Source organism: Dipodomys ordii, unplaced genomic scaffold, assembly GCF_000151885.1.
Source record: "Dipodomys ordii isolate 6190 unplaced genomic scaffold, Dord_2.0 Scaffold82, whole genome shotgun sequence".
NCBI lineage: Eukaryota > Metazoa > Chordata > Mammalia > Rodentia > Heteromyidae > Dipodomys > Dipodomys ordii.
Window position 1 is genome coordinate 6,022,138 of NW_012267298.1, and position 27,578 is coordinate 6,049,715.

Genomic DNA, 27,578 nt, shown 5'->3' on the forward strand with positions numbered 1-27,578 from the left:
GTGCTTGGCAGGGCAGATCTTTGAGTTCATAACCAGAGCTAACTGAGGTCAAAACAGTGTGCAGAAGTTCTAGGAAAAAGCCGTGGTCAGCAGTTATGATTTGGGCCCATGCTATTTTTGAAGTTAAATAAAACGACAAGAGGAAACTCATCGCCACTTAATAACAGATCAGATGTAGATAAAGCGCAGGCCTGGGCTGCAGACCTGCCGCCCTAATGCAGTGGCCGAGAGTGTGGCTCTGCACCGAGGTCCTGCTTCCATGCAGCTGTGTAGGGACCCACGCCATCTTCGACCTGGCCCCTCCTGGCCCCGGACACGGGCATCTTATTCACATTCCCCATGGGGGCATGCAGGCCTTGAGACCTGCTCACTATTCACCTGACGACAGTGACAGAGCTGGAGCTCAGGCCTTGCCCCTCTGTTGCCCAACCATATTCAGGAGTGGCCCATAGCCACCAAGTTCTTGGTCTCTAAGAAAGTACTCTGAACCAGGCCTGAGCAGCCATTGGTTTTCCTAACTGCTGATTTTCCATGGTGAAAGAAGTTTCCTTCAGAAAGATCAATGGAATGAAATAAGAGAGAGGAAAGTTCTCTAAGCTATCTCAGGATATCACTGTAGCCCACTTCTTTAACCACTTCCTCCCTGAGTCAGGCCCTGGCTATTTATAGCTGGCTAAAATGTTGACAACATCAGAGAGTCATCCTGAGGTCCTCCTGTCCCCAAGCCTGCTCCTGGACAATGCTGGGCCCAGCAGCCCTTCCTCGCCACCCCAACTCCACCGTCTGCTCTGTGAAGAAAACCACAGCTAGTGGTTCTCAGAAAAGCCAGCCACCTTGGATGTTAGAAAAGCAAACCTATGGCACAGAACTCAACACTAGCACCAAATTGACATTGTGTTGTGTGTATTATGGCCACCCTCCCTGAACTCCAGGTTAAAGGTCAGTGGCTCAAGTTCAAGCACTGACTAGGTTCTTGACCTTGCATTGCTGCTGACTCTCACAAACAGCCTCAGTTAGGACTTTTTATAGATGTTGAAGATCTGAGAGCCACGGTCTGGCAATCCCAGCCTCTGGCACCCTGTTCAGCATGTCTTCTTGTAGACAAGCCTCAGCCAACACACTAAACATTTATTACCTAAATGGGGAAAGGACAGAAAATCACATCTCTACCTGTCTTTGTCTTGAGTCTTAATCCCAGCAGCTGAGCCTGATCTGAGCAGCTCAGACCAGGAGGTGATTCTAGGTACCAGGCCACGCCCGGTATGCTATGCTCTCCAAGCCCTTGACTGAGTCTCTGACTGCCCCATTGTACCTCTGGCCATAGCTTCCTCCTGGGATTTCATAACTGAAAAGGAGACAAACAGCACCGCCAGGCACTTTCCACAAGGATACTCCACAGTGTACATGAAATCCTCCCAGGAGCCTAGTGCTTGACCTCGGGGTATGACCCCGCCTCTGGCTCTTATTATTCCTGGAGCCTTGGGCCAAATATTTTCTTCTCTCTGCCTTGGCTCCTAATCCATGCAATTTTGAGGCTATGCCATCTGCCCTATAGGACAGCTTGGGGACTGGAACGGGCTCCTATCTATGGTACAGGGCTAAGATTGGTGCCTGGCATGGAGGAAGATCTCCATCCATGTGAGCTAACATGGATGTGAGCTAACTCACAGTAACTCACCTTAATAACTCCTCACAACTCCCTGGGGCTGACACCACTGTGCCTGGTTCCTGAGGATGTCCCTGGCATCATTGCTGTGGAGCTGGAAGCCCATCCTGGGCACAGAGCTTCTCCCCAACGTGGCCTTTGGCTGCCTCTGATGGCATGTGTCCTCAGACCAGGGCTGGGCGGGGGGAGGGGGCTCTCTGTGGACAAGGCCTGACTTGGGCTCCTCACTCCTGCCCTCCTTATTACATTAACTACCATGGTAAGCCTGGGCACCTGACCGTCCTGCCAGTGACCATGAGAGCAGACCTCGCTGGTGACTCCAGAATCCTGCCAGGCACCCTGTAACTACTGCCTTGGGAACATGGAATTAAATGAAAATAAAACAAGCCAAATATAATTAGGAAGTTGTATGCCAACGGTGTCCTTGGCCAGGGTCCTGGGGTCTCCATGTGTAGAGTCCTGCTGGTGTCCTGAGGTCTCAGGGCTGAGCGAAGGCAGAAAGTGGGGGACACCATCCACACTGAGCCTACTTTCCCTTCCAGGGAGGCTCCGCCCTCTCCCCGGCCGCCATCATCAGCCGTCAAAGGGCTCAACAGCAGGCAGAGGCCTTGGCCAAGGAGGTCGGCTGCCCCTCATCATCCAGCAAGGAAGTGGTGGCCTGTCTCCGCCAGAAGCCAGCCAACATCCTCAGCGACGCCCAGACCAAGGTGGGCCCTGGTGTACAATGGAGAAGGGACAGTGTCTAGCAAAACAGGGCCCAGGACAGACATGACCCACCCAAGCCAGGCAGTCAGGGGAGGACCAGTTGGAGCTGGGCTGCAAGTTCCCTACCCACCCCCCCCCCATCCCTGCTGGGCCGCAGGCCTTAGCAGACCACACGTGTGGGTACTGAGGGGTGACTAAGCTCTCTTCAACTCACTATCTTATCTGCAAATGGAATCAGAATGCCAACCTTGTAAAGTAGGAGGCTAAAAATGACATAACCCATGTCAGCCAGTGGTCAGATTACAGCTCGTGCACTGGACATGTGGTCATGGCTTCCCAGATGCGTAATGGATTTGGGCCATCCACTCTTTAGACTGCTATATAGCCCTCCCCCTTTTAGTCAGTTGTGGGATTTGACCTAGGGACCTGGGTGCTGTCCCTGAGAACCTGTCCCTGCTCAAGGCTAGTCCTCTAACAGCACCATTTCCAGTTTTCTGGAGGTTATTTGGAGATAAGAGTCTCATGGACTTGCCCACTTGGGTTGACTTGGAACCATGATCATCAGATCTCAGCCTCCTGAGTAGCTAGGATTACAGGTGTGAGCCATCAGCACCTGCAAAGACCTTGCACAGCCCAAGTCCCTGGCTCTCCTTATCGTTGGTGAAGAGGACACCAACAAAAATGACCATGGTCATTTCAGGTCACGGCTGGTCCTCTCAGCAAGGAGTCTGAACTCAGGAGCCTATGTGGATCTCAGCCTCATCTGTCCTAAATTCAGACTAATCTGAACGAAATTAAAGCTAGCTCATGGCACCTGGCAGGACCCCACGCCTGCTCTTCCTGGGAACCTGTTGTGACTTTAGCAGGGGTCAGGGCTCTGGGTGCCTTCCTGAGAACCAGCCATCCAGTCCCTGAGATTGCCACCTGGTGTTCTTTTATCTTTGCTTCCCAGAGGACCCCAGCTGGATAGCAGCACAGACTCATTGTAGCTAGGACTTCATCAAGCAAAACAAAAAATGTATTACTCCAGTACTGTGACAAAGGGAAAGAAAGAAAAAGCCTGGCAGTAACAGCATTCCTTTGTGCCATGCAGCTCCTGGCCGTGAGTGGTCCATTTCACTACTGGGGTCCAGTGGTTGATGGCCAGTACCTCCCTGAAGCACCAGCCAGAGCGCTGCAAAGGCCTGCACGGGCCAAGGTGGACCTGCTCATTGGGAGTTCTCAGGACGACGGGCTCATCAACAGGGCCAAGGCTGTGAAGGTAAGCATCATGCTCTGCAGACCAAGAGTCATGACCTTGCTTGCCTGTTCACAAAACCAACAGGTTAGTGCCTGTGTACAGAGGCTACAGAGTTTGAAGGTGATGACAGGGGAGTTGCAGGAAGTGAGCAACCACAGCTGCATTGAAGTACACTGGACAGTTATAAACGGGAGCTTGAGCCTGGGCCAGCTGAGCTTGCTTGGGACAAGCTGAGAGTTCTGAGCCAATGTAGCCTGATTTTGAACCAGAGAGGCAAATCCCTTCCATGCAGGATGCTGGTTCTGTGGAGAGCTGGGAGATGCAGGGGCAGGGAGATGAGAGGCACAGTGGAAACCTCAACATTTGTAATGCAGCAAGGACAACCCGACACCAGCCTTCCAAGCTGGCTTCCTTCTCAGAAAAGTAGCTATGGAGGACCTGGAAAAACGTGGCTCTCTGTGGTATGCTGGAGGCTGGGCAGGTAGGAGTGAGCTGTGAAGGTTGCTGCCAGCCCGAACACATCGTCACAGCTCTGCCTGAGGGCTGCAACCCATGCCAGGGTGGAGCAAGGCCTGGGAGAGGCAGAGCACATCTCTGCCCAGACTCCGCTCTGCTCTTGACCAGAGTTTTCTTTTTTTGGGGATGGGCAGGTCCAGTCGTGGGGCCTGAACTCGGGGCCTGGGCGCTGTCCCTCAGCTCTTCAGCTCAAGGCTAGCGCTCTACCACTTGAGACACAGCACCACTTCCAGCGCTTTTTTTCCTGTTTCTGTGGTGCTGAGGAATCGAACCCAGGGCCTCAGGCATGCAAGACAAGTGCTCTACCACTGAGCCACCTTCCCAGCTCCTTGACCAAAGTTTTCTAGGTGATCAAACTGGGGTGGGCATCACAGACATGAACCCAAGAGACAGGGCCCACTCTTGAGCAACCACCAACCTTGTACACACGGTATGTGTCACGGTCACCTCAACTGAATATAAAGCAGTGTCAAAAAACCACATGTGCACACACACAGGGTCCTGTGTTCCTTTCCATGATTCTGTTTCTCCTGGGTAATCTATCACACAGCAACAAAAGCACTCATTTTACATGAGATGTGTACAAGAGTGTTTATCACAGCATTGATTATTGTGGCCAAAAAAAAATTGGAAGCAAGTCAAATGTCCATTAGCAGGGAAATGGTTGAGTGAATTAGGGTATGCACAAATTATTTAATATTATGCAGCTGTTAAAAAGACAAAGCAGGTATCTGTGTGTCAGACTGAGGGGTGCTATAGGTGGAAAACAAAGCTGTAAATAAATGTGGAATTAAGGGAACACACATACTTACGAAAAATAACAGCAACCTGTAAATATGCCTATCTTAGGAGGCATGGAGGAGTGAGAAAGAATACTAAGAATTAATCTGAACTGTTGCTCTGCATGAATACATAATATAGTATATGCACTATAGTCTTTTCCTTGGGATGCCATATTTAACAAGGGAGAAGGTGTACAATCTTTGTGCAGAACAACTCAGTTGTGGCTGAAAACCCACCCAATTTCCTCCATGTTCAGATTCCCAGGAGCCTTGGGGGATCCTAGACAGGGCACATGGGACAGGAAGTCTGTTCTGGTAGTACTTCCCTTCTCCTCCCAGGTGGAATGGAAGTCCCACCCACCAGACAAGGAGGGTGGTCTGCTATTGGTAGAGAACCAGAGCATATTCTGGTTCGAATTTCTCAGTTGTAACGGTCCCATGGCACCTGACTGCCTTGGGCTTGCCTTATCCAAACACTACCTTCACGCTGCCTGGGGGCTTGTCCCCACTCTGACCAGAATTTCTGAGCTACTCCAATCAAAAGTGGGATCCCGAGGACAGTATTCCAGCCTCCTTGCTGCATTTCTTCCTCTTTGTGAACTGGTCCTGAGACCAGCAGGAGGTACACTGCCCAAATCAGGCCTGGCCCGAGAGGAAAGCCATGGAAACAAGCGCAGGGAGACCTCTGGGCCCGGCTAGGCCACTCACAATCTTGCTCCACCAGGACTACTCAGAATCTCCCTCTGACCCTGGGCCCTGGTGTGGGCATGCTTTTTACAGGTTATGCCATTCCTTTCTCCTGCCTACCCTCTTCTCAGGAGCACACCTTGGTACAGCACCAAGCAGTCTTTGACTCTGCCTCCTGCCTGAATCCATCTGGGCACTGCCTGGGGTGGAGGGCAACAATCCCATCCCTACCTCCGTAGAGGTCAGATCAGGCAGCCTCATCTAGACGTGGCAGGGGCCCAGGACTTCCTGCGGTTTCCAGAGCCCTTGCCCTGGGGCCCTTGTTGCTCCCTGGACTCGCTTCCTACTCTTTCCTCTGGGTCTCTTGTTTGATGGTAGCAACTGATCCCTTTGGTGTTGCTCAGATTCCATAATACATTCCTTCCTTAGGGGTATAGCAGGCACCATTCCCTCTTCTAGAATGTTCCCAGGTATTGCAAAGCCTCATTTCATTGAGAGTCATTATCACATCCTGAGTACAGTTCATCAGCCTGTCTACCTTAGCAAGGATCGGGCAGGTATGTCCAACAACAACCTGTCTGCTGCACCATTCAACACCAGAGTTACCCACTTTGAGCCAGACACAGGGCCGGGGGGTGTGGCAGCTAAATATCAATTGAATTTCTATCCCCAAGAAGGACACAGGCAGCCTCAGAAATACAGAACAAGGCAAACAGACCACTAGCTCTGTAGAGAGGACAGCTCATCCCTGAGCCTTGGTGGGAGTGAAGGGGTCACTGCCAGCTGACACATGGCCAAGAACTGACCAGGGCTTCTTCCTTGGCTGTCAGCAGAGCTGGGAAGAGAGTCCTGGTCCTGGTATTGAAATCAGGAGTTTCCCAGAGGTGAGCCTCAGTTTTCCTATCTGTTGGTTGGGAGATCACTGGTAAATATCCTCATAAAGATGGGCAGAGGGTAGAAATACAGTTCCAGTTCTTCAGAACAGCGGGGCCTCAATAAGTGCTAGCTTTTCTCAGCTTCTTTAATTTGAATAGAAACATAAATGCCCCCATTCTGAGAATTATCTCCATAGACACCAAGAGTATGGGAAAAATATAAAACTGTATAAACACCAAACTATGTCACCTGACCTGAATTAATTTTCCAAATCATAGCAGAAGTACCTACTTGCACACACACACATACACACACACACACACACACACACACACACAGACATTTCTTCCCCATGCCAACCTGAAGAAATACTAGGCGGAGCCCAGCCCACAAACACACACAGTCCTCCTTCCCCGGAAGTCCCATTGTCATGCCCCTGGGCCAGCCAACACATTAGCAGAGACCTGCCAAATTCCCTCCAACCAAAGACGGTGGTGGGTAGGGACTGTATCCAGTCAACATCAAGACCCCCCACCCCTGGACACCCCAGGCCAGTTCTAGCCCAGCCAAGGAGTCCGAATGACACTCAGTAATTTACAAACATACCTGCGGAGCCTGGGTGCTGCTGGGAGGTGGAAAGGCTCTGTGCACAGAGAATAGTCTTATTTCCCGAAGTAGCAGCTTTCTACTGAAATTCTTCATCAGTGTCTGTGATGAGGAATCCCCCCCACCAGCCTTTCCTTACTGGTGAAATTGACAGTCTGCCTACATTAACGGGCTTTCATTTGCATGATCAAAAGCAGATTTGCTCAGAGATACAACATTCTGAGTCCCCTCCGGGCACAACCATCTTCTCCAAGGAAGGCAAGATAATCAGAAGAGAAGCAGAGCGCCACACTGTGCCCTGGGCTTGGCCAGGACTCGGCCTCGCTGGGAGCAGGTGCAGGTGGGGGAGGGGGAGGGGTGGCGGGGAGGGGGGGATGCTATAGATGGGAGAGAGACTGTCTGAGAGTTGTAAAGCTGTGCCTGGCAACCAAGGCACTGGCTGGCAAGAGCCCCAGACTCAGGAATATCGAGTCCTTAGTGACAGATTACAGCAAGAGGCACTACAGGAATCCCAAGAGTGTAAGTGGATTTCTTGGAAAGAGGCAGTACAGCACTAAATCCTGGTGCTGGGGTTGGTGTGGAGCGGGGGAAGGGGGAGGTAGGTTAGGTGGGTGTTAGGTCTGGATCTAGGCACACCAGGATGTGGCATTGGAAAAGTGAGTGTCTGTCTATTCCTGGCTCCAGCGTGCTATTTAGGCAAGTTGTTTGCAAGTCGGAGCTGTAGCTATTTTAGCCTCTGAGTGGCAGAGTGCGCCCCTCGCCTGCCTCCTGCTTTGTTGTGAGAAGATGTCTAAGGAAAGAGAGCATTCCCTCCTCCCTCCAAGATCTCCTCTGCAGGACTCCTGGCACAAGGTGACCCGTCTCCCTGCACTGAGACCCAGCCCTCAGCGCCCCACGCCCCATGTTGCCTTGCCTCATGATCCCCCTCCAGCCTCCCCTTGGGCCTCGCACCCTGGGATTATTCTCCAGACAAAGCTGGGGGTTGGAAGGGCAAGGTAGCTCTTCCCTGCAATCCTACTTACTCAAGACAGAAAGATCTGCCCCAAGCCAACAGAGCCAAAGGTTAGTAAGACCCCATTTCAACCAATAAGCTGGCTGTAATGATACATGCTTGTCACTTCAGGTACACAGGAAGCATAAATAGGAGAACTTGCAGTCCAGACTAGCCTATGCCTAAGCCAAAAAGTAACTAAAGCAAAGGTTTGGGAATAGCCTGGTATTATAAGTGCCTCAGCACCTGTCACACAAGCAGGAGGTTCTGAGTTCAAACCCCGGCACCCTCAAGGAAAGATGGGGGCTGTGAGGTCCAGGGGGGTTGACTTATAATCCTCATCATTTCTATTTTATGATGGTATGGGTCTAATGGTGAATGCAAAGCTAGAATTACTATTCTCTCATCAATATATCATAGCATGTTTATCCTTCTGATTTTAGAAGAATCCGGCAGCAAGCCAAGCACAGTGGCTCAAGCCTTCAGTCTTAGTTACTTTGGAAGTCGAGATAGGGAATTGTGATTTGAGAGCAGCCCAGGAATGAAAGTGTGTGAGATTCCATCTCAACCAACAGCCAGGTGAAGTGGAATGTGCCTGTATGCAGTGACCCAGGAAGCACAAGTACTCGTATTACAGCATAAAGAGGGATCCTACCTCAAAGATCACCAGTGCAAAAAGGGGCTGCAAGTGTGACGTGGTATACCAAGGCCCTGGGTTCAATCTCCAGTACCACTGAAAGACAAAGTGAAAAAGTGAGGGGAAAAAAAGAAGGGAGAGGGGGAAAGGAAAAAGGAGAGATAAAATGATAAAGGCAAGAAGAAGAGAAAGAAACTATCAGGAAAATATATCTACAGGACTGAAAGTTCTCTGGGACCTCAGCCCTGGGCCTCCTAGGCCTGGTGGAGAAGCAGGTCCCTGGGGGAGAAGCAGGTCCTTGGGGAGAAGCAGGTCCCTGCCTGGGAAGTTGGTCCCTTGTCCTTTAGCACTGTAATCAGTAAAGGAGTCAAGTTGTCTGAGTGATCCTTGGTGTGAGCATATCATAGACTCACTGAGCACTCTGTAGGGAGTCCTTCCGGCTCTGGGGAGAAAATTCTAACCAACCAGTAAAGGACATCTCTCACAGGGCATGCACAGATCAGGACGGCAAGCAAGAATGCTAAGGATTCCAGATCTTGACATGAGATCTAGAGAAAACTATGCCAGGGTAGAGGAAGTGGCAGGCGGGGGACACCGTTGGGGGAGTCAGGAGAGGCCTGTTAGAGGAGGTTATCTCTGGCCTGAGACCTGGGTGGTGAGTGGAGGCAGCCCCAGGAGAGGTAGGGGAGGAACTGATCCTGGGGCTGAGGCCAGCCAGAGCTGCTGCCCCTCCTCCCTGCTCCCTGCACCAGGGTCCCACACAGCAATGAAACAGTGGGGGGAGGGGGAGGCATGGGGAGACTTCAGAGGGGTGATTTTAGTCTCCATACAGGAGGCCGCTAAGGGACGTTTCTAAGCTGGAATGGTGTTCATAGTATTATATTGATTACCCTTTTTACTAAGGGCATCCTGGCACTCCAGTGGAACACTGATTGAGGGCAGGGACGATGAGGTGGTACTGTCAGGAGCTCCTGGGCGTAGCGGAAGATGTGCACGCAATCAGAGCACGTGGACTGTGGCTGGAGTGGCACCCAGAGGAATGAGCCGGGCATCCGGGAGGGGGCTCAGAGCTGTAGATACAGACAAGAAAACCGGGCAAGAAAACTGGGGAAATCGGCTCTCACAAAAGGCAAATAAATAAATGAGAGGATTTTCTGAGAAGAGCTGAGAGGTGAGTTCAAATGCAAACACTGGCAGAAGTGGGCTGCGGTGGGGGGCAGAGGTCTGGGTGCTGTGCTTGCTGGTATGGACCACAGGAAATCTGTTGGGGCCACTTCAGCCGGGTGTAGGGAAAGGAGGAGTTGCTCTGTTCCCTGAAGCCCCACTCTGAATAGGGAGCCCCGAATGGAGCCTTCGTAGAGCACTGTGCTCCCCTGACCAGGCCCTGCTCCATAGAAACTGGTTATCTTGAACCCTCAGATCCTATTGGTGCAGGTCAGTCTTGAGTGTATGCCCATTAAACAGACAAGAGGGTCCTTGTTGCCCAGCTCCCTGAGAGCTCCAGATAATTCTAGCATCCATGCATTTACCCATCCTCCCATCCATCCATCATCTATCCACACTGCCCAGAAGGTTGTGGGCAGGTGGCAGACAGGACTGGTGATGGACAGGACAGGCAGGAGGAGCCCCGGGAGCTTTGGTAGACGGGGCAGGATGGAGGAAGGGAGAACAGTTTCATCAGGGGATGGTGCTGTGGGCCTGGGCGAGGGGAAGGGGGCTCTCCAGGTGAGTGAGAACAGGAGTCCAGGATGAAGTGACTGCCCCTCGCTGCCGTTGAGGGTCAGGCAGTCGCCAAATTTGGCCAGTGTTCCCACCTAGCACCAGACTTTCAGGATGGCACAGAAGTCTCAGTGACCTTCAGGCCTCCTTGAAGCCCGCCTTTTTCTGAGGGCATGACAAATGTACTTCAAAGAAACACACATTCAGTGGGATGCCGTAGCTCACACCTGTAGTCCCTCCTACTCAGGAGGTAGAGATTGGGATGATCACTTGGATGGTCAAGGGCTTGCCAACTTTCCATAGCCCCTTACAAAGCCCCACCTGCAGCAAAGCCACAGTCCAGGGTGGATCCCGCCTGTAATTACAGCCTGCGGACAAGGTGGACGATCCCCAAGTCCTGCTGCTGGCTCTCTGATTACACCAGCATCAGCAGCCCATGCTGTGGGCTGATTCAGACATGCGTGGCGAATGTGCCTGGGGAGTCTGGGCCCGCCTCCCCGCTGGAGGGGGCCCTGGCCAGCTAGTGGCCCCCATCCCCTGACAATGGGAAGTGCTGATAAACCGGTACCCTGGGCTTCCATGCCCAGCAGAGGCCCTCTTCTCAGTGCTCCTCAGACTCCTCCCTCTCTCTCTCTGCCTCTCTCTGTCTCTCTCTCTGTCTCTCTCTGTCTCTCTCTGTCTCTCTCTGTGTGTCTCCCTCTCTCTCTCTCTGAGATGTGGACTTTCCTGACCCTCTGGCATGGACCTGGGGTGAATGGATAAATAGCCAGTAATGAGGACCACAGAGGTAGTGCTGGGCACTTGGCAGGCGCAGCGTCGTGTGATGTCAAGGCAGCTTAGAAAGACTGTACCCTGCAGAAAGGACAAAGGCACAGAGAGATTAAGTCCCTTTTCCAAGGTCACCCAGATAATGTGAAGAAAAGGAGAGCTAGCATCCCAGCCCAGATCTTTCTGCCTCGGGGATCCTAACCCACAGGGTTTGGCTGTAGGGTCCTCCTTCCCTCCACCTGCATGCAGCCCAGGGTTAGGAAAACCCGGCACAGCCTTATCCAAGATCATGTCATTCCCCAAGAGGAAATGGCGGTAGAAATGAGAGCGAGAGGGAGTTTTCTCCCAGTAGGTAGACGCACAGCCACTTTGGATCTGCTTTTGTTAATGTGGTTTGGGGCTTCCTGTTCAACCTTCAGGTCTCTAATTGAAGCCAATGGAACCACGATTAATAAAAACTTATTAACTCTTATTAACTTATTAGCTCTCTTTCATCAAGTGCTCTATGCCAAGTTTAGAGCTAGGTGCTTCAAAACGTCTGTCTAATTCTCCAGACGACAGTGGAAAGTAGATTTTAATTAACTCCAGTTTGCCCATGAGGATCAGAGAGGTTAAGTGAGCTGCCCAAAGTCAAGCAGCTGTGACATACAGAGATGAGATTCACGTGTGGGCTGCTGGCTCCGGGCTTGGGGGTTTGTGCTGAGCCCTCCTGGGTCCTCTTTGCTCAGCCAGAGTGAACAGCCAGCACATAGCAGGGCCCATCTTGAAAGTCAGGACTGGGGCAGTACAATCCTACCCAGTGTAAAGAGGTAAGGCTCAGAGAGAGGCAAAACTCTCCCTTCCACGGCCTACCACCAAGTCTAGCAGAGGGCATGGAACCTTAGCCTGAGGGCTGACTCAGTCTCTTCTCCCTGCAAGGGACAGTTACCTTGGGTGGACTTTCTGCCTTCTGGGTGCTGAGGTCCTGAATTCTCAGCCCTAATGCAGGCTATGGGTTCATTGAGTCTGGAAAGTGTCTGATCTGGAGCAAGCCTGGGTGAGTCTAGCTGCAGCTGCCCCTCTGTGTGGCCTCCGTGGGCAACACAGCTTCTCCCAGAGGGGGTCACGGGGAGAAAAGCCAATGACACAGGGCCTGACCTCCTCGTCCGCATGGACGCTTAGGCGCAACATTCAGGAGATGCGTCTCATGAAGTCGTGGCTAGGGGGCGCTATGCCAGAGGTCACCAGTGGCCAGGTAGCCAGTGATGACATGGTCCAAAGTACCAGAAAAGATGGAGGACCATGCAGCACTCTTACTCAGGAAATCTTAGGAGCTAATGAAGCTTGCACAGGCATGCATAAACACACCAAGAGGGACCAGAGCAAAAGTCATCAGTTGTATTGTGGCTAGAAGAGCAGGGTGAAAGCTGTGTGTGTTATTTTAGGTTTTTGAGGGAGTGTGTGTGTGTGTGTGTGTGTGTGTGTGTGTGTGTGCTGAGAGAGAGAATAAGAGACAGAGTGCACACTTGTGTGTTCTGTAGGCATGAAACTTCTTACCTTCTTCCACCATGGGCAATGATACTTGCATGTTGCTGATACAAATAGTGCCCACTGTTGGGACTGAGTGTTACTGTGTTGTCAGTACTGGGATCTGAACTCAGGGCCTCATGCTTGCTAGGCAAGCACTCTAGGACTCGAGTCACATCTCCAGTCCTTTTTGCTTTGCTTTGTTTTTCAGATAGGGTCTGGTGCTTTTACCTGGGGCCAGCCTCAGACCAGGATCCTCCTGTCTCTACCCCCTACGTAGCTAGGATTACAGACACGCTGTACCAGCATGCCGGGCTTTGTGTGTGTTCACATTTTCTTCAGACTTCTTTCCAGGAAGTAGTGTTGTAGGCAGAAGGAAGTGAGTGCTCTGGGTTGTCCGTCCCCCATCCCCTGGGGCTCAGTCAGCCTGTCCCAGGGGAGAAGGCCTCCTCACCCAGGAGGGATGAAGCAGATGCCCTGCTCTCTCTGTTCTAATCCCATCCTGCGGGCTGGAAATGCCCAGGGGAGCGTGCAACCCTGCCGGCTGTGCTGGTAAGCAGGCTCGCGGGTTACATCAGACCCTAGAAATGTAAACATATATGTAAACACATATGCCGGGGCTGTCTGGGGCCTGGGAGTCTGGACCACACACCTAGAGCTGCACTGCTGACATCCTCCATCCTGTGCCCCTCGACTGCAGACACGAGAGGCTGTGGGCCAGCCCCACAGCCCAGGCAGCAGCAAGGAAACAAATGGAGGGAGGATGAGAGGAAGGGGGTGGGGGGAGAGAGGGAGGATGGAGGGAGGGAGAGAAATAGAGGCAGGGAGGGAGGGAAGGAGAGGGAGGTCAGGAGAGAGGGAAAGAGGAGGAGGTCAGGAGAGAGGGAGAGAGGGAGGCAGGGAGGGAGGGAAGGAGAGAGGGAAGTAGGGAGAGAGGGAAAGAGAGGGAGGCTGGGAGAGAGGGGGAGAGGGAACCAGGGAGGGAGGGAGGGAGGGAGAGGACATGAGAGAGTACTGTTCCCACTTGGACACGCAGGCCCCATCAGAGTACCTTCTCTGACTCTCCTTCCTACAGTAGTGCCCCTGGCCTTTCCTCTGCCACTTACCTTGATTTCATCCCAGGAAGCTTTTTCCGATGCACCTCAGGGTCTTTGCTTGTCCTCGCCTCTCCCCGGAACGTGGGCACAGAGGCCGGGCTCTGACCAGGGCTCATGTGGATGACACGGATACCACATGTGGACAACGGGGTAGCAGTGAAGGGCTCTCCCCACATCACCCCAAGGCTGTGCACTGGCTGAGCACTGCCAGGCAGAGCCAGGTGAGACGCAGGGGCATGACCCGCGGCCAGGCGGCATGGCGGCAGTGCTGACCAGGCTGAGCGCCACGCTGGGCAAAAGAAGATCTGGGAGGCCCAGCCGTTTCTCAAGGTCACACACTGAAGAGGGCAAAGCTAGGATCCAAATGCGTCGCTCTGCTTCCAATACCCAGATGTTTAATGCCGTGGTTTACTCCTTCCTAAAGAATATTCTAGAACAAGGTGTGAAAGTGTGAGAGATGCTGCCATGGGCCTTTTGGGTTATAACTGGGGTGTCTGACTGTCTTATCTTGTTGTCCATAGCAATTTGAGGCACGCCAAGGCCGGGAAAACAGCAAGACAGCCTTTTACCAGGCGCTGCAGAACTCGCTGGGTGGTGAGGACTCGGATGCCCGCGTCCTGGCGGCCGCCACGTGGTATTACTCCCTAGAACACAGCACGGATGACTACGCCTCCTTCTCCCGGGCACTGGAGAATGCCACCAGGTTAGTGGGGCAGAGTCGGAGTGTCCTGTGCAGGCCCAAGTCTCAGACATGCTGGGGATGACCAGCCCTTTGCTCTGCCCTGCCCGGCCCTGGGGGTGGGCATTCCTGGCATGGGGGACACAAGAACACAGCCCTGGCTTCCCCTGGGCAAGCAGGGGACAGAGCGCACACTGCAGGTGCCAGGGGCGGCAGCACGTAACTCCAGGAGGACCTGCCTGGGCCTCCTGCTGACCAGGCCTGGTGCCTTCCCCTGCCTGTCCCTCTGGCCACGTGGGAGGGAGACACACAGGCCTAGAGCCATGAACGTGTCTGTAACTCTGCAGCCACGTGCACTGCGGCCAGTTCCCACCCAGGACTGCTCACAGGCAGAGACCAAGCCAGGACAGGTCCTGTGCTGTGTCACACTCAGCACCCAAAGTGCGTGTTCCCTCTCGGGGTGCTGCCTCTGCAGCCTCCCCAAGCCTTCACCACTGGAGCGCCTCTTCCTTGGGACACCTGAACTGACCCCACCCAGCCTTACTGGTCCTCTGGTCCTCTGTCACAGGGCCCTGCTGTACCCAGTGCTTCCTCTCACAGCATCAGAGTTAGGCCTGTCCTGTCTCCCTGTCCGAAGAAGATGGGGGCAGCGTCCTCTGGCTGCTTTTCTCTCTCCTTCTTTTTTTTTTTTTGCCAGTCCTGGGACTGGGACTTGAACTCAGGGCCTGGGCACTGTCCCTGAGCTTCTTTTGCTCAAGGCTAGCACTCTACCACTTGAGCCACAGTGCCACTTCCGGCTTTTTCTGTGTATGTGGTACTGAGGAATGGAACCCAGGGCTTCATGCATGCTAGGCAAGCACTCTACCACTGAGCCACCTTCCCAGCCCTCTCTCCTTCCATTTGCTCTCTGTTCCCAGGGATGGGGATAATGTCCACGCTCAGATTTCAGGTGACCTTGCAGGTGTCTTTGGCAAGGATCAGCTGCAGATCCTACTGCTCTGCATGGCCTCTCTGCCCAGGTCCCCAGGGCTCCAATCAGGGAAACTTGGAAACTTGGAAAACTTGGATCCTAGGATCCAAGTCAGGTGGTGAGCTTGGTTTTTATAGTGTGTGTGTGTGTGTGTGTGTGTGTGTGTGTGTGTGTGTGTGTGTGTGTGTGTGTGTTGGTCATGGGGTTGAACTCAGGGCCTGGGTGCTGTCCCTGAGCTTCTTTTGCTCAAGGCTAGTGCCCTACCACTTGAGCCACAGCTCCACTTTTTTTAGTAGTTTATTGGAGACAGGAGTCTCAAGGGCTTTCCTGCCGGAGCTGGATTCAAACTGTGATCCTCGTATCTCAGCCTTCTGTGTAGCTATGATTACAGGTGTGAGCTGTCAGCACCTGGCTGTGAGCTTGGTTTCAAACCACAGCCGTTTCTTTTATTTGGGGGGGGGTCCGATCGTGGGGCCTGAACTTTGGGCCTGGGCGCTGTCCCTCAGCTCTTCAGCCCAAAGCTAGCACTCTACCACTTGAGCCACAGCGCCACTTCCGGCTTTTTTTCTTTTTGCTTATGTGGTGCTGAGGAATGGAACCCAGGGCCTCATGCATGCAAGGCAAGTGCTCTACCACTGAGCCACCTTCCCAGCCCTTCCACAGCCATTTCTGAAAGCCCAGCCCCAGGCTGGATCATGAGACCCAGAAGACATTTCAGGGCCTAACTCCAAGACTCCCACCATCCAGCCAGCGCTGCTCCAAACCCAGGTGGTAGAAGAGCTCAGGACTCAGAGCCCTGTCTGCCTTGGGCTAAAAACTGAGACCTGAGACAAAGGGAGGCTTCCCTGGGGAGGCTGGAGGCCCCCTGCAGGCAGGTTCTCATTCTCTGCAGCCTCCCGTGGGCCTCCCTGCCTCCTGTCTCCCAGCAGCATCCCGCCCACCGCCTCCAGTGTGTCTCCTCCTGCAAGCCTGCTCTCTCCCCGTCCTTGTAGCTGCAGAGCCATCGGCCCTTCCAGACCCCCACTTGGAGCTTTGCCTGTGACTGTTTAGCTGCACCCTGCCTCCCTGGATGTTGTCTTGTTCATGACAGCAAAGGGGTGGCGTCCCTCCTCGGTGAGGAGCGCCATCCATGTCCTTGGCCTGGGCCATCGCAGCTTGGCAGGGCAGTGGTGCACCTCTACTGCTCACCTGAGAGAGTGGAGGTGAAGCTGGGCACCTCCCCTGACAAACGGTGCCAGTGACATCGACACCCAAGGTCGCAAGGCCCAGCAGGTGCCGCCTGGTCCTCAGCAGGCACCTACTTCACTAAGCACAGAGCCTGTGTGCCGGGCATGCTCAGGACTGTGGTATAGCAGGCGTCCTGAGTTTATTCACCACAAAGGTAACTAGTGTGAGCCAGGGGTTCTCAGCATTCTTTCCTCCAACATCAGACTCCTGGGAGTCCATTCTTTGGGACATTGTGGGACTTTTAGCAACAGCACCAGGTGCCAGGTGCTGCTTTAAACCTCACTTGTCTCCAGAGATTGTCAAAAGCACCCGGAGCAGCAGACTGTGGCAGAATTTCCTCGCGCTGTGCAGCATGGGTCCACGGGCATCTTACGCATGCAGTATCTTCCGGGTCTTCCCTTAAAACTCAGTGGGTGAATGCTACATAATATAGTTACTGTGCATTTTTATGAGCATCCTGATGCCAAATCTTTTAAGTAAAACTGGTGCCAGGGCAGAGGTCTATCCACTGGCCCTGGGAGGTCAGTGGGAGGTCCCTGACCCCCGGGACACAGCATCACGAGCTCCAGTGTCGGCCTCTGGTGTGCATAAGGCAGAGCAGACAACGTGCCTTGCTCCATCTTTGTGGGCACAAAGCCACCAGGAAGAGCTGAGACCGGGCGGGGGGACGAGAGAGCTCGGTGGGCCTTGCTTGCCTGGAGAAAAGCCTAGCTGGCACAGCTGCCCGTGGCGCCGTGGGTGACCAGGCCCCGCCTCTGTCCTCTCCGCAGGGACTACTTCATCACCTGCCCCATCATCGACATGGCCAGCCTCTGGGCAAGGAGCACCCGCGGAAACGTCTTCCTGTACCACGCGCCTGAAAGCTATGGCCACAGCAGGTGAGCTGGCGGTCACAGCGCTGGGGAAAGGAAAGCAGGAGAGTGAGGAATGGATTCTCCCAGAGCTTCCAGAGAGAGCAAGGTCACAAGGGTGCCGCTACCTCCTAAGACCAGCCGATTCCCTGAGCCTTGGGGAGCACAGACATTCGGAAGAGGGCAGCATTGGGGGGGGAGGGAGCAGGGTGTCAAGGACTTCATCTGGATCCCCAGGGACAAGCAGCTGACTGTTCCTAGAGCAGTGATCTGCCAGAGCCCCTGTGAGTCTTGGCACTAAATCTCCCCTGACACGTGTGGGCCCTGTGCTTAGAACTATTTATATGATCAGCTTCATCAACCCCCTAGAGTGGAACAGCCGCCTGGGGCTGTGGGAAGGAAGCCATCCTGGCAGGGGGCATCCATCAGGAGGGAAGAGAGGGAGGGAGGGAGAGAGGAAGGAGGTGATGAATGTGGATGGAAACAGCCCTGGGACCCACTGGGCTGTGCTACCCCTGGCCACGCAGCCACACAGGGCGTCTGGCCTTGGTGATGCCTTCCCCCCGGAGCCCAGCCATGCCTGGTTCTCTAGTCTGTGGCTGCCTTCCTCCCTGCTGGGGCAGGGGTGTAAGGAAGAGTGGAGTTTCCGCAGTGGGGCAGCTCTTCAGGTACTACCTACCCCTTCGTTCCTCCAAAATGACAGTGGTGCCAGGATGGCTCCTGCCCGTCATCCTAGTTACTCAAGGAGCCTGAGATCCAGAGGAGGATAGTTTGAGGCCAGCCCAAGCAGAAAAGTTCTAGAGATTCGATATCCATTTAACCAGCAAAACACTGGGCTGGAGGCTTGACTCAAGGGGGTAAAGCCCCAGTTAAGCAAACAAGCTAAGCAAGTGTGAAGTCTGGCGTCCAAAGCCCAGTATAGTAAAAATAAACAAAACTGGTAGTGGCTACAATGTATGAAAGACCTCTTGCACATAAGGACAGAATGATCAAGCAAACCCAAGCAAAAGCATTCGGGCATTTCCAGCCGGGATTTGAACAGGGTTTCGGAGGCCTGCACCAAAGCAGCAGCGCAGACCAGGAGGTTTAGAGCGGCAGAAACTGTCTTCCAATCTGCAAGCAAAAATCTAAATTCGAGGCGCTGGTGGGGCCGCCTCCACCAAAGGCTCTGGGAAGGGGGCGTCCGGCGTCTCCTGGCCTTCGGTGGGAGTGAGTGTCCCTTGGCTTGCCGATGGCCACCTTCATGCTGTGCCTCTTCCCATCCTCCTCCTCTGTGTGTCTGTCTCTGCTCCATGCTCCCCTTTCTATAGAAGTGTCAGTTATACTGACACCCCAAGAGACACAAGACCCTCTCTCCAAATGAGGTCCCAGGGTAGAGGGTCGGGACACCAGCTTGCCTCTGGAGGGGCCATGTCACGCAGCACCCGCTCCTCTCTGGGACAACAGACTCTTCCTAGCCAGCTCCAGTGGCCCAGGGCCTGAACATCCCCATAGGAGCAGCTGTTATCACGCTCAAGTCCACGCTGGGTGCCCGTCTCTGCGGCCGAGTAGCCGCCTCCTGTCCACCCAGGGCCCAGCAGACCCGAGCCCTGCTCTGCATGGGGAACAGACACCCGGTGCAGCAACCCCTCACCACGTGCCCTGAGTCCTCAGGGCTGTTAGTGCTCCCGGCAGGGGCACAGGGAGGCCTGCTGGGTGCCAGGCCAGCACCCTCTCTCAGCCGGCGGGAAACGGTTCTTCCCATTTGCGTGTCTGCGTCCCCGATCTAACCATCTCGAGAGTAGCGTGGGAGCCAGGCAAAGCTGGGAACATACTCCTCACCGGGTCCCAGCCCTCAGAGGCAGATTATGAGGTGGGGGTCTCATCTCCAGCCCCGTCTCTACCCCACAGCCTGCGCACTAGTCCTTGCTGGAGGGGAGACCAGCTACTAAGCTGGTTCCAATCAGCAAGCCTGGCATGCTGTGTGTGCCGCCTCTTCTCCTTGGCCATCAGAAGGTGATGCTGGCAGGTGTGTGCTGTGCACACAGCTTGGGTCCCCACCGTGGTGGCTCTGTGGGGTCACGGGGGTGGGCGGAGCTACAGCCTATGAGCGGTCGCAGAAGGAGCTCTGTGAAGTTTATCTTCACCTCTCCTGCCTCTCCCGCCCCTTCCTTTTCCTCCCCTCCCTCTCTCTGCCTTGGAGCCATCATGTCGCTCATTTTATTTCTGGCTCAAATTTAACACTTAAAATGTGTGTGTGTATGTTTGTGTGTGTGTGTGTGTGTGTGAGAGAGAGAGAGAGAGAGAGAGAGAGAGAGACGTTTTCAGCCATCTGTCTCTTCCTGCCTCCACTCTGAGCACAGACTTACCTTCCTGGAGGCCTGGGAGTGAATGTGGCCAGTTCCTCTCTCTTATGGCGCTGCAGTGCTCATGGGCACAGCTGGCTCCCAAAAGGCCCGCTGCGTTGGAGGATGCTGGGCTCAGACCGCGGTGGGAGAGGGTCGCTGGGCAGTGTGGGGTGGGGGCCCCGTGGGGTGAATGGTGCATTGAGGACCCAGATTCAAGGGCTCACAGAATGTGGAAGTTGGGTTTGTCTCTTGTCCCTACCTTCCTCTTACACACAGAGCTCAGCACTGAGCCAGATGGTGGGAAGGTGGCCCCATCTCCGAGGCGGTTCGTGGTAGTGGGACCGATGCGCACCTGCCTCCTGCTCTCTCCAGCTTTCCATCGCAGCCACTTCAGCCAGAGCCTGGCCGACTGTCCTGGTTGTTATGGCTGTGTAACTTAGGGCAAATCACTTAGCTTCTCTAGGCTTCCTCGGTGTAACTGGAGAGAGAAAAAAACCACTGTTCAGCTGTGCTGCTGAGGAAGTTCAGAGAGATGGGGCCTGCACAGTCTTGCTCAGGCTCGTGTGTATGTGAGTGTGTGTGTGTGTGTGTGTGTGTGTGTGTGTGTGTGTGTAGGTATGTGTGGGTCTGTCTGTCTGTTCATACCTACAGGCTTTGATTACCCAGGCTATGGATGTGAGAGTTAATTAAGGTGTCATACTGTCTCTTCTATTTATTAGCTGTTTGCCTCTGAACATGTTCCCTTACCTCAGTGGCTCCCCTAGAGATGGGTCCAGATTTCCCCCACTTCAAGGGGTGGATAGTACACTTAGATACCTGGCAATCTGCACACGTCACACTGTGGTAGCTGGCATCCATTTCCTTTGAAGAAAAGTAGTAAGGGTCTGGTGGGAAAAGATGACTAGGGAAGGGCTAATTCCCCCTTTATCAGTTGTCCCAACTGGGCAAAACAAAGCTGGAAATGTGAGATTTGAGTTGTTCTGTGCACCACCAAGTTGTCTTCTAGATTCTTGGGTGCATTCCAGGGCCATGGCCCAGTCCAGATCAGAACATTGTCTGCTCTGTGGCCATCCCAGCAAGTTGGCTAGGATTTGCTAACCAAAGAAGCATGAAGTGCTGGCTGGACACCTGAACTGAGTCCCCTGGCCTGGTTACCTCCTGCTCAGAACAAGATTTCTCATTCTGGTTAAGAACAATATTTCTGCTTTAAATCATTTTCTCAAATGGCACTCCACTTGGTGTGTATCCTCATCAACATCCGTTGGACAAAGGTGGTCTGAAGTCTGTGGCCAGTCTCCAAAATGGGCCTCTCGGCACGGCTGAGGGCTCTAGTTGAGGAGGGGACTTAAGGGGGCTCCAGGATAGGCAACACACACATCAGTCCACACAGTGAACTCAGAGAATGGTACCAAAAAGGAGGTACACTAAAGTACTATCAGCACAGGTACTATGGTCAACATGAAGATGTGCTCCTGATGTAGAAGTGGGAAGTGAATAATCCCCAAAAGATGATCAGATGCCAAGGTCCTGGGATAGAAAAGGCCCAGTATGCTTGTGAATAAAGAAGACCCAGAACCTGGGAGTCCATTCAAAGAGAGTGGTTGGAGGTGAGGAGGGGAGGGTCTTATGGTTTACCCAGGAGTTGATAAATCCTACAAGGTGACGAGATAGTAGTTTATCTGAGTGTGGTGGGAAGTCATTGAAGATTTTTACCTGAAATGCACAGTGGTCTTAAACACAGCTTACTGAAATACTGGGTATCTATTCTTCACTGTTGTTAAGAGACTATAGAATAAAAATGTTGTTATCCAATGTGATGGTCAGTGAGTCAGGGAAATCTAGGAAAACAGGAAATGATGAGAAGAGTCTAAGGCATTGTTTTCCTCCGTATACAACACTCACTTTAAACCTGGGACCCTGGAGTGTCTTCCTCCCATTATTGGGGTTCCAGATTAGAGGCCTGAGTTGAATGTTAAATTTCTTGCAACATCATAAGCATAGGTATTTGTCACAGTTTCCAGTTTGTGACTCTGAAAGTGGACATTAAATGAGTATCATCGTACAGCCAGATCCCAGGGACAGACACAGCTAGGCCTTAGTCACCGCTCTCAGCAGGTACCCAGCTTGGCTGGTGAGAACACGTACCCCAGGCCAGACAACAGTTTTAAGACTTCACAAGGAATAAGATGTGCACACTGGTCTAGAGGTCAGCTGAGAGCTTTGGATATTCTGCTAAACACCATCCCATATAACTCTGCTAGGCTCTGGAGAATTCGAGAACTACTACAAGCAAGTTTGGGGTGAAGGGGGCCCATGTAAAAGGAAGGAACTTGCAAGAATCTTTTTTTTAAAGAACTGCACAGCAAAGCCTGTGGTAAGACACAAGCTATTTACAAAGCATCTAATTACAGAACCTCCGATTCCTTCCCAGAAAGAATCTGCACTCTTGCATTACATTGCAGCACAAGCATCAGTTTAGATTCCTACATGAAATAATAATCCCCCACATTTTAGGAAGAAAACACAGAAGCCAGGCACCAGTGGCTCATACCTGTCATCCTATCTACTCAGGAGGCTGCAATCTGAGGATCCTAGTTTGAAGACAGCCAGGACAGAAAAGTCCCTTATTGGAGACTCTTATCTCCAATTAACCACTCAAAAACCGGAAGTGACGCTGTGGCTCAGAGTGGTAGAGCACTAGCCTTGAGCAAAAAGACCTAAGGGACAGCACCCAGGCCAAGTTCAAGCCCCACGACGAACAAAACAAGTACAAGAAAAGGAAAGGTGAAGCCTAGTAAGAGGACCCTCCCCCCTCCTCCTTAACCTTTGGGACTGGAGGAAGCTTTCTGTAGACACTGGCCTGTGAGAACAGGCCTTGTGTCAGTCAGGGCTGAGCTCAGTCAACACACTTCCCCTACAGGGGGAGAGCAGCTGGAAGTTCCCGAGATGCAGGCTCGGACCCACCACTGACTCTGATCACTTGCAAAGCAGATTTCTTGGGAAGAAACAGGAGACCGGACCTGGTCACGGAGAGGGAGACAGAGGGAGACGGAACAATGGTGGCTCCCAGGACCCAAGTTCCAGACTGGGAGGAGAAGTCCCTTCTCCCAGTCTCTTGGCTGATCACAGAGTCGCTTGAAGTTACATTCAGAGCCCAACTGTCCACAAAGCCTCTCAGGGTGTGTCACCTGCTGTGACTTAGTGCCATGCAAATTGCCTTTATTAAGAGCCTGGCCCCAGCACACCAGTCCTGGGTTCTTCTGCCCTGGAAATGGGATACATGAGGATGGTGGGCAAAAAAACCACTGAGCCACCTGCCTTTAAATTCTCTACTACTTACACCATCTGCTTTTGGATGTTGGGAGTTTGGGTGTCCAAAAACTTACCAGAGGCTAGCCAGCAAGAAGGGGAAGAAGCTATGACGGGGACGTGTGAGTCCCAGGGCCTTTCATTCAGATGGTGCCTGAAGGCTGATCTGGTTCGGCTGCTCCATCGACTGTGTGTGTACGCGTGTGTCTCTAAGCAAGCCAGCAAACCTGGCTGGATTTCATTTCCCTCATCTGTAAAAATTAGAAATGACTGCAGGGAGCGGAGGCCAACAAAAAAGAGGGCACCGTCTCCACACGAGACAATTCTTACTTCTCACAGCACCTCCAAATTTAGGGGAACCCCAAGTTACCTTCGGGTGGGGTCATTCACTGAGAGGACCCACAGCCCTCCCTGAAGACCGCCGCACTCCATTGTGTAGTGACTTCTTCCACGAGGGTGCAGGCTAGCTCAGCCAGAGGGAGAGAAGCCGTGCAGGGCTGAGCCTGGAGCTTCCTATCCTGTACTCTCCTCATGGGGCGAAAATGGGTTTCTCTCTGCACAGCATATGTGAAGGACAGACAAGGGTTGCCAACCAGAGCTGCTAACCCACGTGTTTTTCTTATGTTTTTTTTTTTATTGGGAAAAAACCATACAGAGGGGCTACAATCACATGAGCAAGGTAATGAGTACATTTCTTATCAAGCATTGTTGCCTCCTCCTTTGTTTTTCCCCGACCATCCCTTCCCTCCCATCTCCTAAACTACGGTACCCCCCTCATCCCCTTCCCGCCTAAATTGTAAAGTTCATTTTTCAACATAGCACCTTGTACATCTCATGGTTGCAATAGGTTAACCTGTATCCTTATTTAAATAATTTATTTTTTCCCTTCTGCTCCCCAAATTATACCAACATCAAATACAGTGAAAACAGGGGTTATACCGTGGGGGAGGGACATATAAAGCAACAAAAAATCATGTGGCTGTCAGTCATGGGGCTTGAATCTCTGGGCCTGGTGCTGTCCCTGCGCTCTTCAGCTCAAGGCAAGTGCTCTACCACTTGAGCCACAGTATCATTTCTGGTTTTCTACTAGTTTATTGGAGATAAGAGTCTCACAGACTTTCCTGCCCGGGCTGGCTTTGAACCGTGATCCTCAGATCTCAGCCTCCTGAGTAGCTAGGATGACAGGTGTGAGCCACCAGAGCCCGGCTACCCACTTGTTTTAATTAGGGCTTTATTCATCACGTAGGCACAATAAGTTGATTACCTATGGGATAAACCTCAGTTTACAGGTTGAGCCAGATAATCTGATCCCAAGCTCCCACCCTAAGTCACATGCCTGGTGTTTCTCATCTGTCCAGCCCATACCCAGAGACTGATAGGAATGACCACATCACCCCTAAGATCTACTCTTGAAACCCTTTTCCCTAACAGTGACTGATTCTAGAGGTAGAAGGCAAGGTCCAGGCCCGACTTCTCTATGGGCAAAGCCAAATCCTTTCTCACTGTCGTGAGGGAGATATGCTATTAACATAAATGGACGCTTGTGGCTTTCCATAGGTCAGAATTTACCAAGTATCTATAGATAGGCACGCTGCATAGTTTTCTGGGGTTCATGTCACCAAATATTCCCGGTTTCATTTGACACTGTGAACGTGGAAGTTGAAATTTCCTTACTCCCCTCCGGTCCTAATTACTAATTTCTATACTACTCAGATCACATATCACACTCCACAAAATCAAATATAGGCTACAAAATAGCTGAAAACTCTAAGAAAGAAAAAACCGCCTAGGGCTGTAAATGGCGATGTAAAGAGCCAAGGCAAACAGGCAAATGTGAAGAGTGGCTGGAGTGCTTGGGAGCTGGGTTAGGGAACCCCAGGGGTGCTGGAGAGGGGCCAAGGAGGCCTCCACACGGCTGCTGTCAGCAAGCACTGACTCTGGGAAGATGGCAGAGGTTGGGTGCGTACCCTGGAGTGGCCTGAGACAAGATGGTGGGCAGTGTGCCGAGTTTCGGTCTCATCTCCGTTTTCGGGTTGGCTGTGTCTGATGAGCTCACTGGCGAGCCTGTGCCTTGTGGTTGCTGACAGAGGGTGGCAGTTCCTGTGTGCAAACAAGATGCCAGTCATTCTGCCTTTGAGTCTGCACCCACAGAGTGGTGCCTCAGACAGACGTCTGCCCTGAGTAAAATGGAGTGACTCGGGGCAGGGCACCGCCTGGGCTGTAAAATCCCTGCCAGCCCTTCCACCTAACACCCTCTCCGGCTCATAGTATTTATTCCATGGCCACAAATGCCCAGGCTCCCCGGGTTACCTCTGTGGAGCTTGGGAAATTCTTTACTCTTACAGCAGACTCCAGTCAGTTACAACTTGTGTTTATTGAACAGCTACCAGGCACCAGGCACCGGCGAGAGCAATGTGGATAAATGCTGGCTTACAAGAACTGTGGACGTGCCGGGCTCTGGTGGCTCATGCCTGTCATCCTAGCTACTCAAGAGGCTGAGAGCTGAGGATCACGGTTCAAAGCCAGCCTGGGCAGGAAAGTCTGTGAGACTCTTATCTCCAATAAACCACTAGAAAACCAGAAGTGGCGCTGTGGCTCAAGTGGTAGAGTGCTCGCCTTGAGCTGAAGAGTGCAGGGACAGCGCCCAGGCCCAGAGTTCAGGCCCCATGACCGACCAAAAAAAAAAAAAGAACTGTGGGCACATTGTGGGTGGAGAAGGACCAGTGCAGAGGAAGGACAGAAAACCCATCCATTGCTGACGGCCCAGGGACTGGCAGAGCAATCAAATATACTGAGTTGTAAGTGGCACACGTGGCCTGTGGTATCGAGATGACAACTGCTTGGAAAATCACTGACGAGCCTTTGGTTCCCAGCACTAATGCGCCTCAGCCAACAAATGCCCTGAGTCTGCCTGCAAGAGCCAAGGGGGCTGAAGGCCACGCTGGACCTCAGCTATACTGGAACTAAGTGGGCACCCTACACACAGTGTGCAGTGGGAAAGGCCTGTGTGGGGAGGGATGTCGAGTTTGGACCGATTTAATTTCTCTCATGTTTACTACTCCCTGAATGTTCCTCCACCCTTTCCCTGTTTCTTCAGTCTGGAACTGCTGGCAGACGTCCAGTACGCCTTCGGACTGCCTTTCTACCCAGCCTACGAGGGACAGTTCTCTCTGGAGGAGAAAAGCCTATCACTGAAAGTCATGCAGTACTTCTCCAACTTCATCAGATCTGGGTGAGCAGACCACTGAACCCCTCAATTCTACCACTGTGCTTCCCACTCTCTGCCATCTGAACACCAAGGCCACATTCTGTATCAGCAGATTTTACGCTCTGCCCAAAGACACCTCCATCCTCAACCACTTTCTTCTCCCTGTCTCAATCCTCCCCCCTCTGTCCTGAGCTACATAAATCCTCCCGAACTACATAAAGCTTCCAGTTCCAGCTCCTGATGTGCACAATCACAGCTGAGGGCTCTCAATCAGGGTTCCACAGACCCCCGCGACACCCGTGTGACAGCGTGTTTAACTGTATCTCTGGCCGCTACCCACCAGAGGACAGCAGGGCCCATTCTATCCCCTATCCTAAAACACCCTCCGGCACTGGCGATGTCTCCTGGGGAAGTCACTGGGAGGATCACTTTGCCCCTCCCGGTGTTGGTGCAGACAACTCTTGTCCTTTCTGGAGCTGTGAGCGGGGGTCTGCCTGCAGTGCAGTCCTGCGCTGTACTCCATCTCCTCCCTGGCTGTCTCCGGATGCCCTGCTCTTCCTCCTTCTGGTGTATTATCTACTGCCCTTGTCTCTTGGTAAGTCCCAAGGAACAGGAGTGTGTAACACCCTGGCTCAGTGATACATTGCTGACAACTTAGAACAGTAAGACCAAGCATGATTTGTAACGAGATAAAATAAAGCTTCGTTCAGTCTGCTTTGGGAGCTCAGTAGAAGAAGACTTTTTTTTTTTCTTGGAAAACATTTCCCCAGAGAGCAGGTCTTCACGGGTGAGCAGAGTATTCAGATGAGCAAAGGAGAGGGTGCTGAGGAGGAGGTGTGTTCTAAACCAGGGTGGGTGGTGAGAAATTACACCTTTCCTGGAAGGTGGGAAGGTGTGGAGGGGCTTGCCAGGAGGGGGCGTGGCCAGCAGGTCCTGGACAGAGGCCAGTCGGAGGGAATGTCAAGTCCTCTGCACGGGAAAGTTGACCTGTGCGTGGCAAGGTGGCAGGTTCTGGAAACCACCCTCCTGCCCAGGTCTTCGATGTCATGGGTGTTCCAGAAATTGTGCATGGTGTGCAGGTCAGAGGACCTGAGTGTAGAAAGGCCACTCTGGACCCCCTGAGCATTCAGCAAGTCCCAGGAGCTTCGCTGGGTCCTGAGTCACACTGCTGGGTCAGAAACTCCCTTTTCCCTTGGGAAAGTGGCCTACAA

At 52.8% G+C, this 27,578-nt stretch overlaps 1 protein-coding gene across 1 annotated transcript in view; it reads left to right on the forward strand.

Moving 5' to 3' along the window:
- Window positions 1-27,578, forward strand: part of Tg (thyroglobulin) — a 185,934-nt gene that overhangs the window by 156,773 nt on the left and 1,583 nt on the right. The window contains exons 42-46 of the mRNA XM_013025192.1: window positions 2,209-2,373; window positions 3,465-3,632; window positions 14,318-14,499; window positions 17,443-17,550; window positions 26,257-26,391. Of these exons, the coding sequence (XP_012880646.1) occupies window positions 2,209-2,373; window positions 3,465-3,632; window positions 14,318-14,499; window positions 17,443-17,550; window positions 26,257-26,391 (758 nt within the window). The remainder of the gene's footprint in view (window positions 1-2,208; window positions 2,374-3,464; window positions 3,633-14,317; window positions 14,500-17,442; window positions 17,551-26,256; window positions 26,392-27,578) is intronic.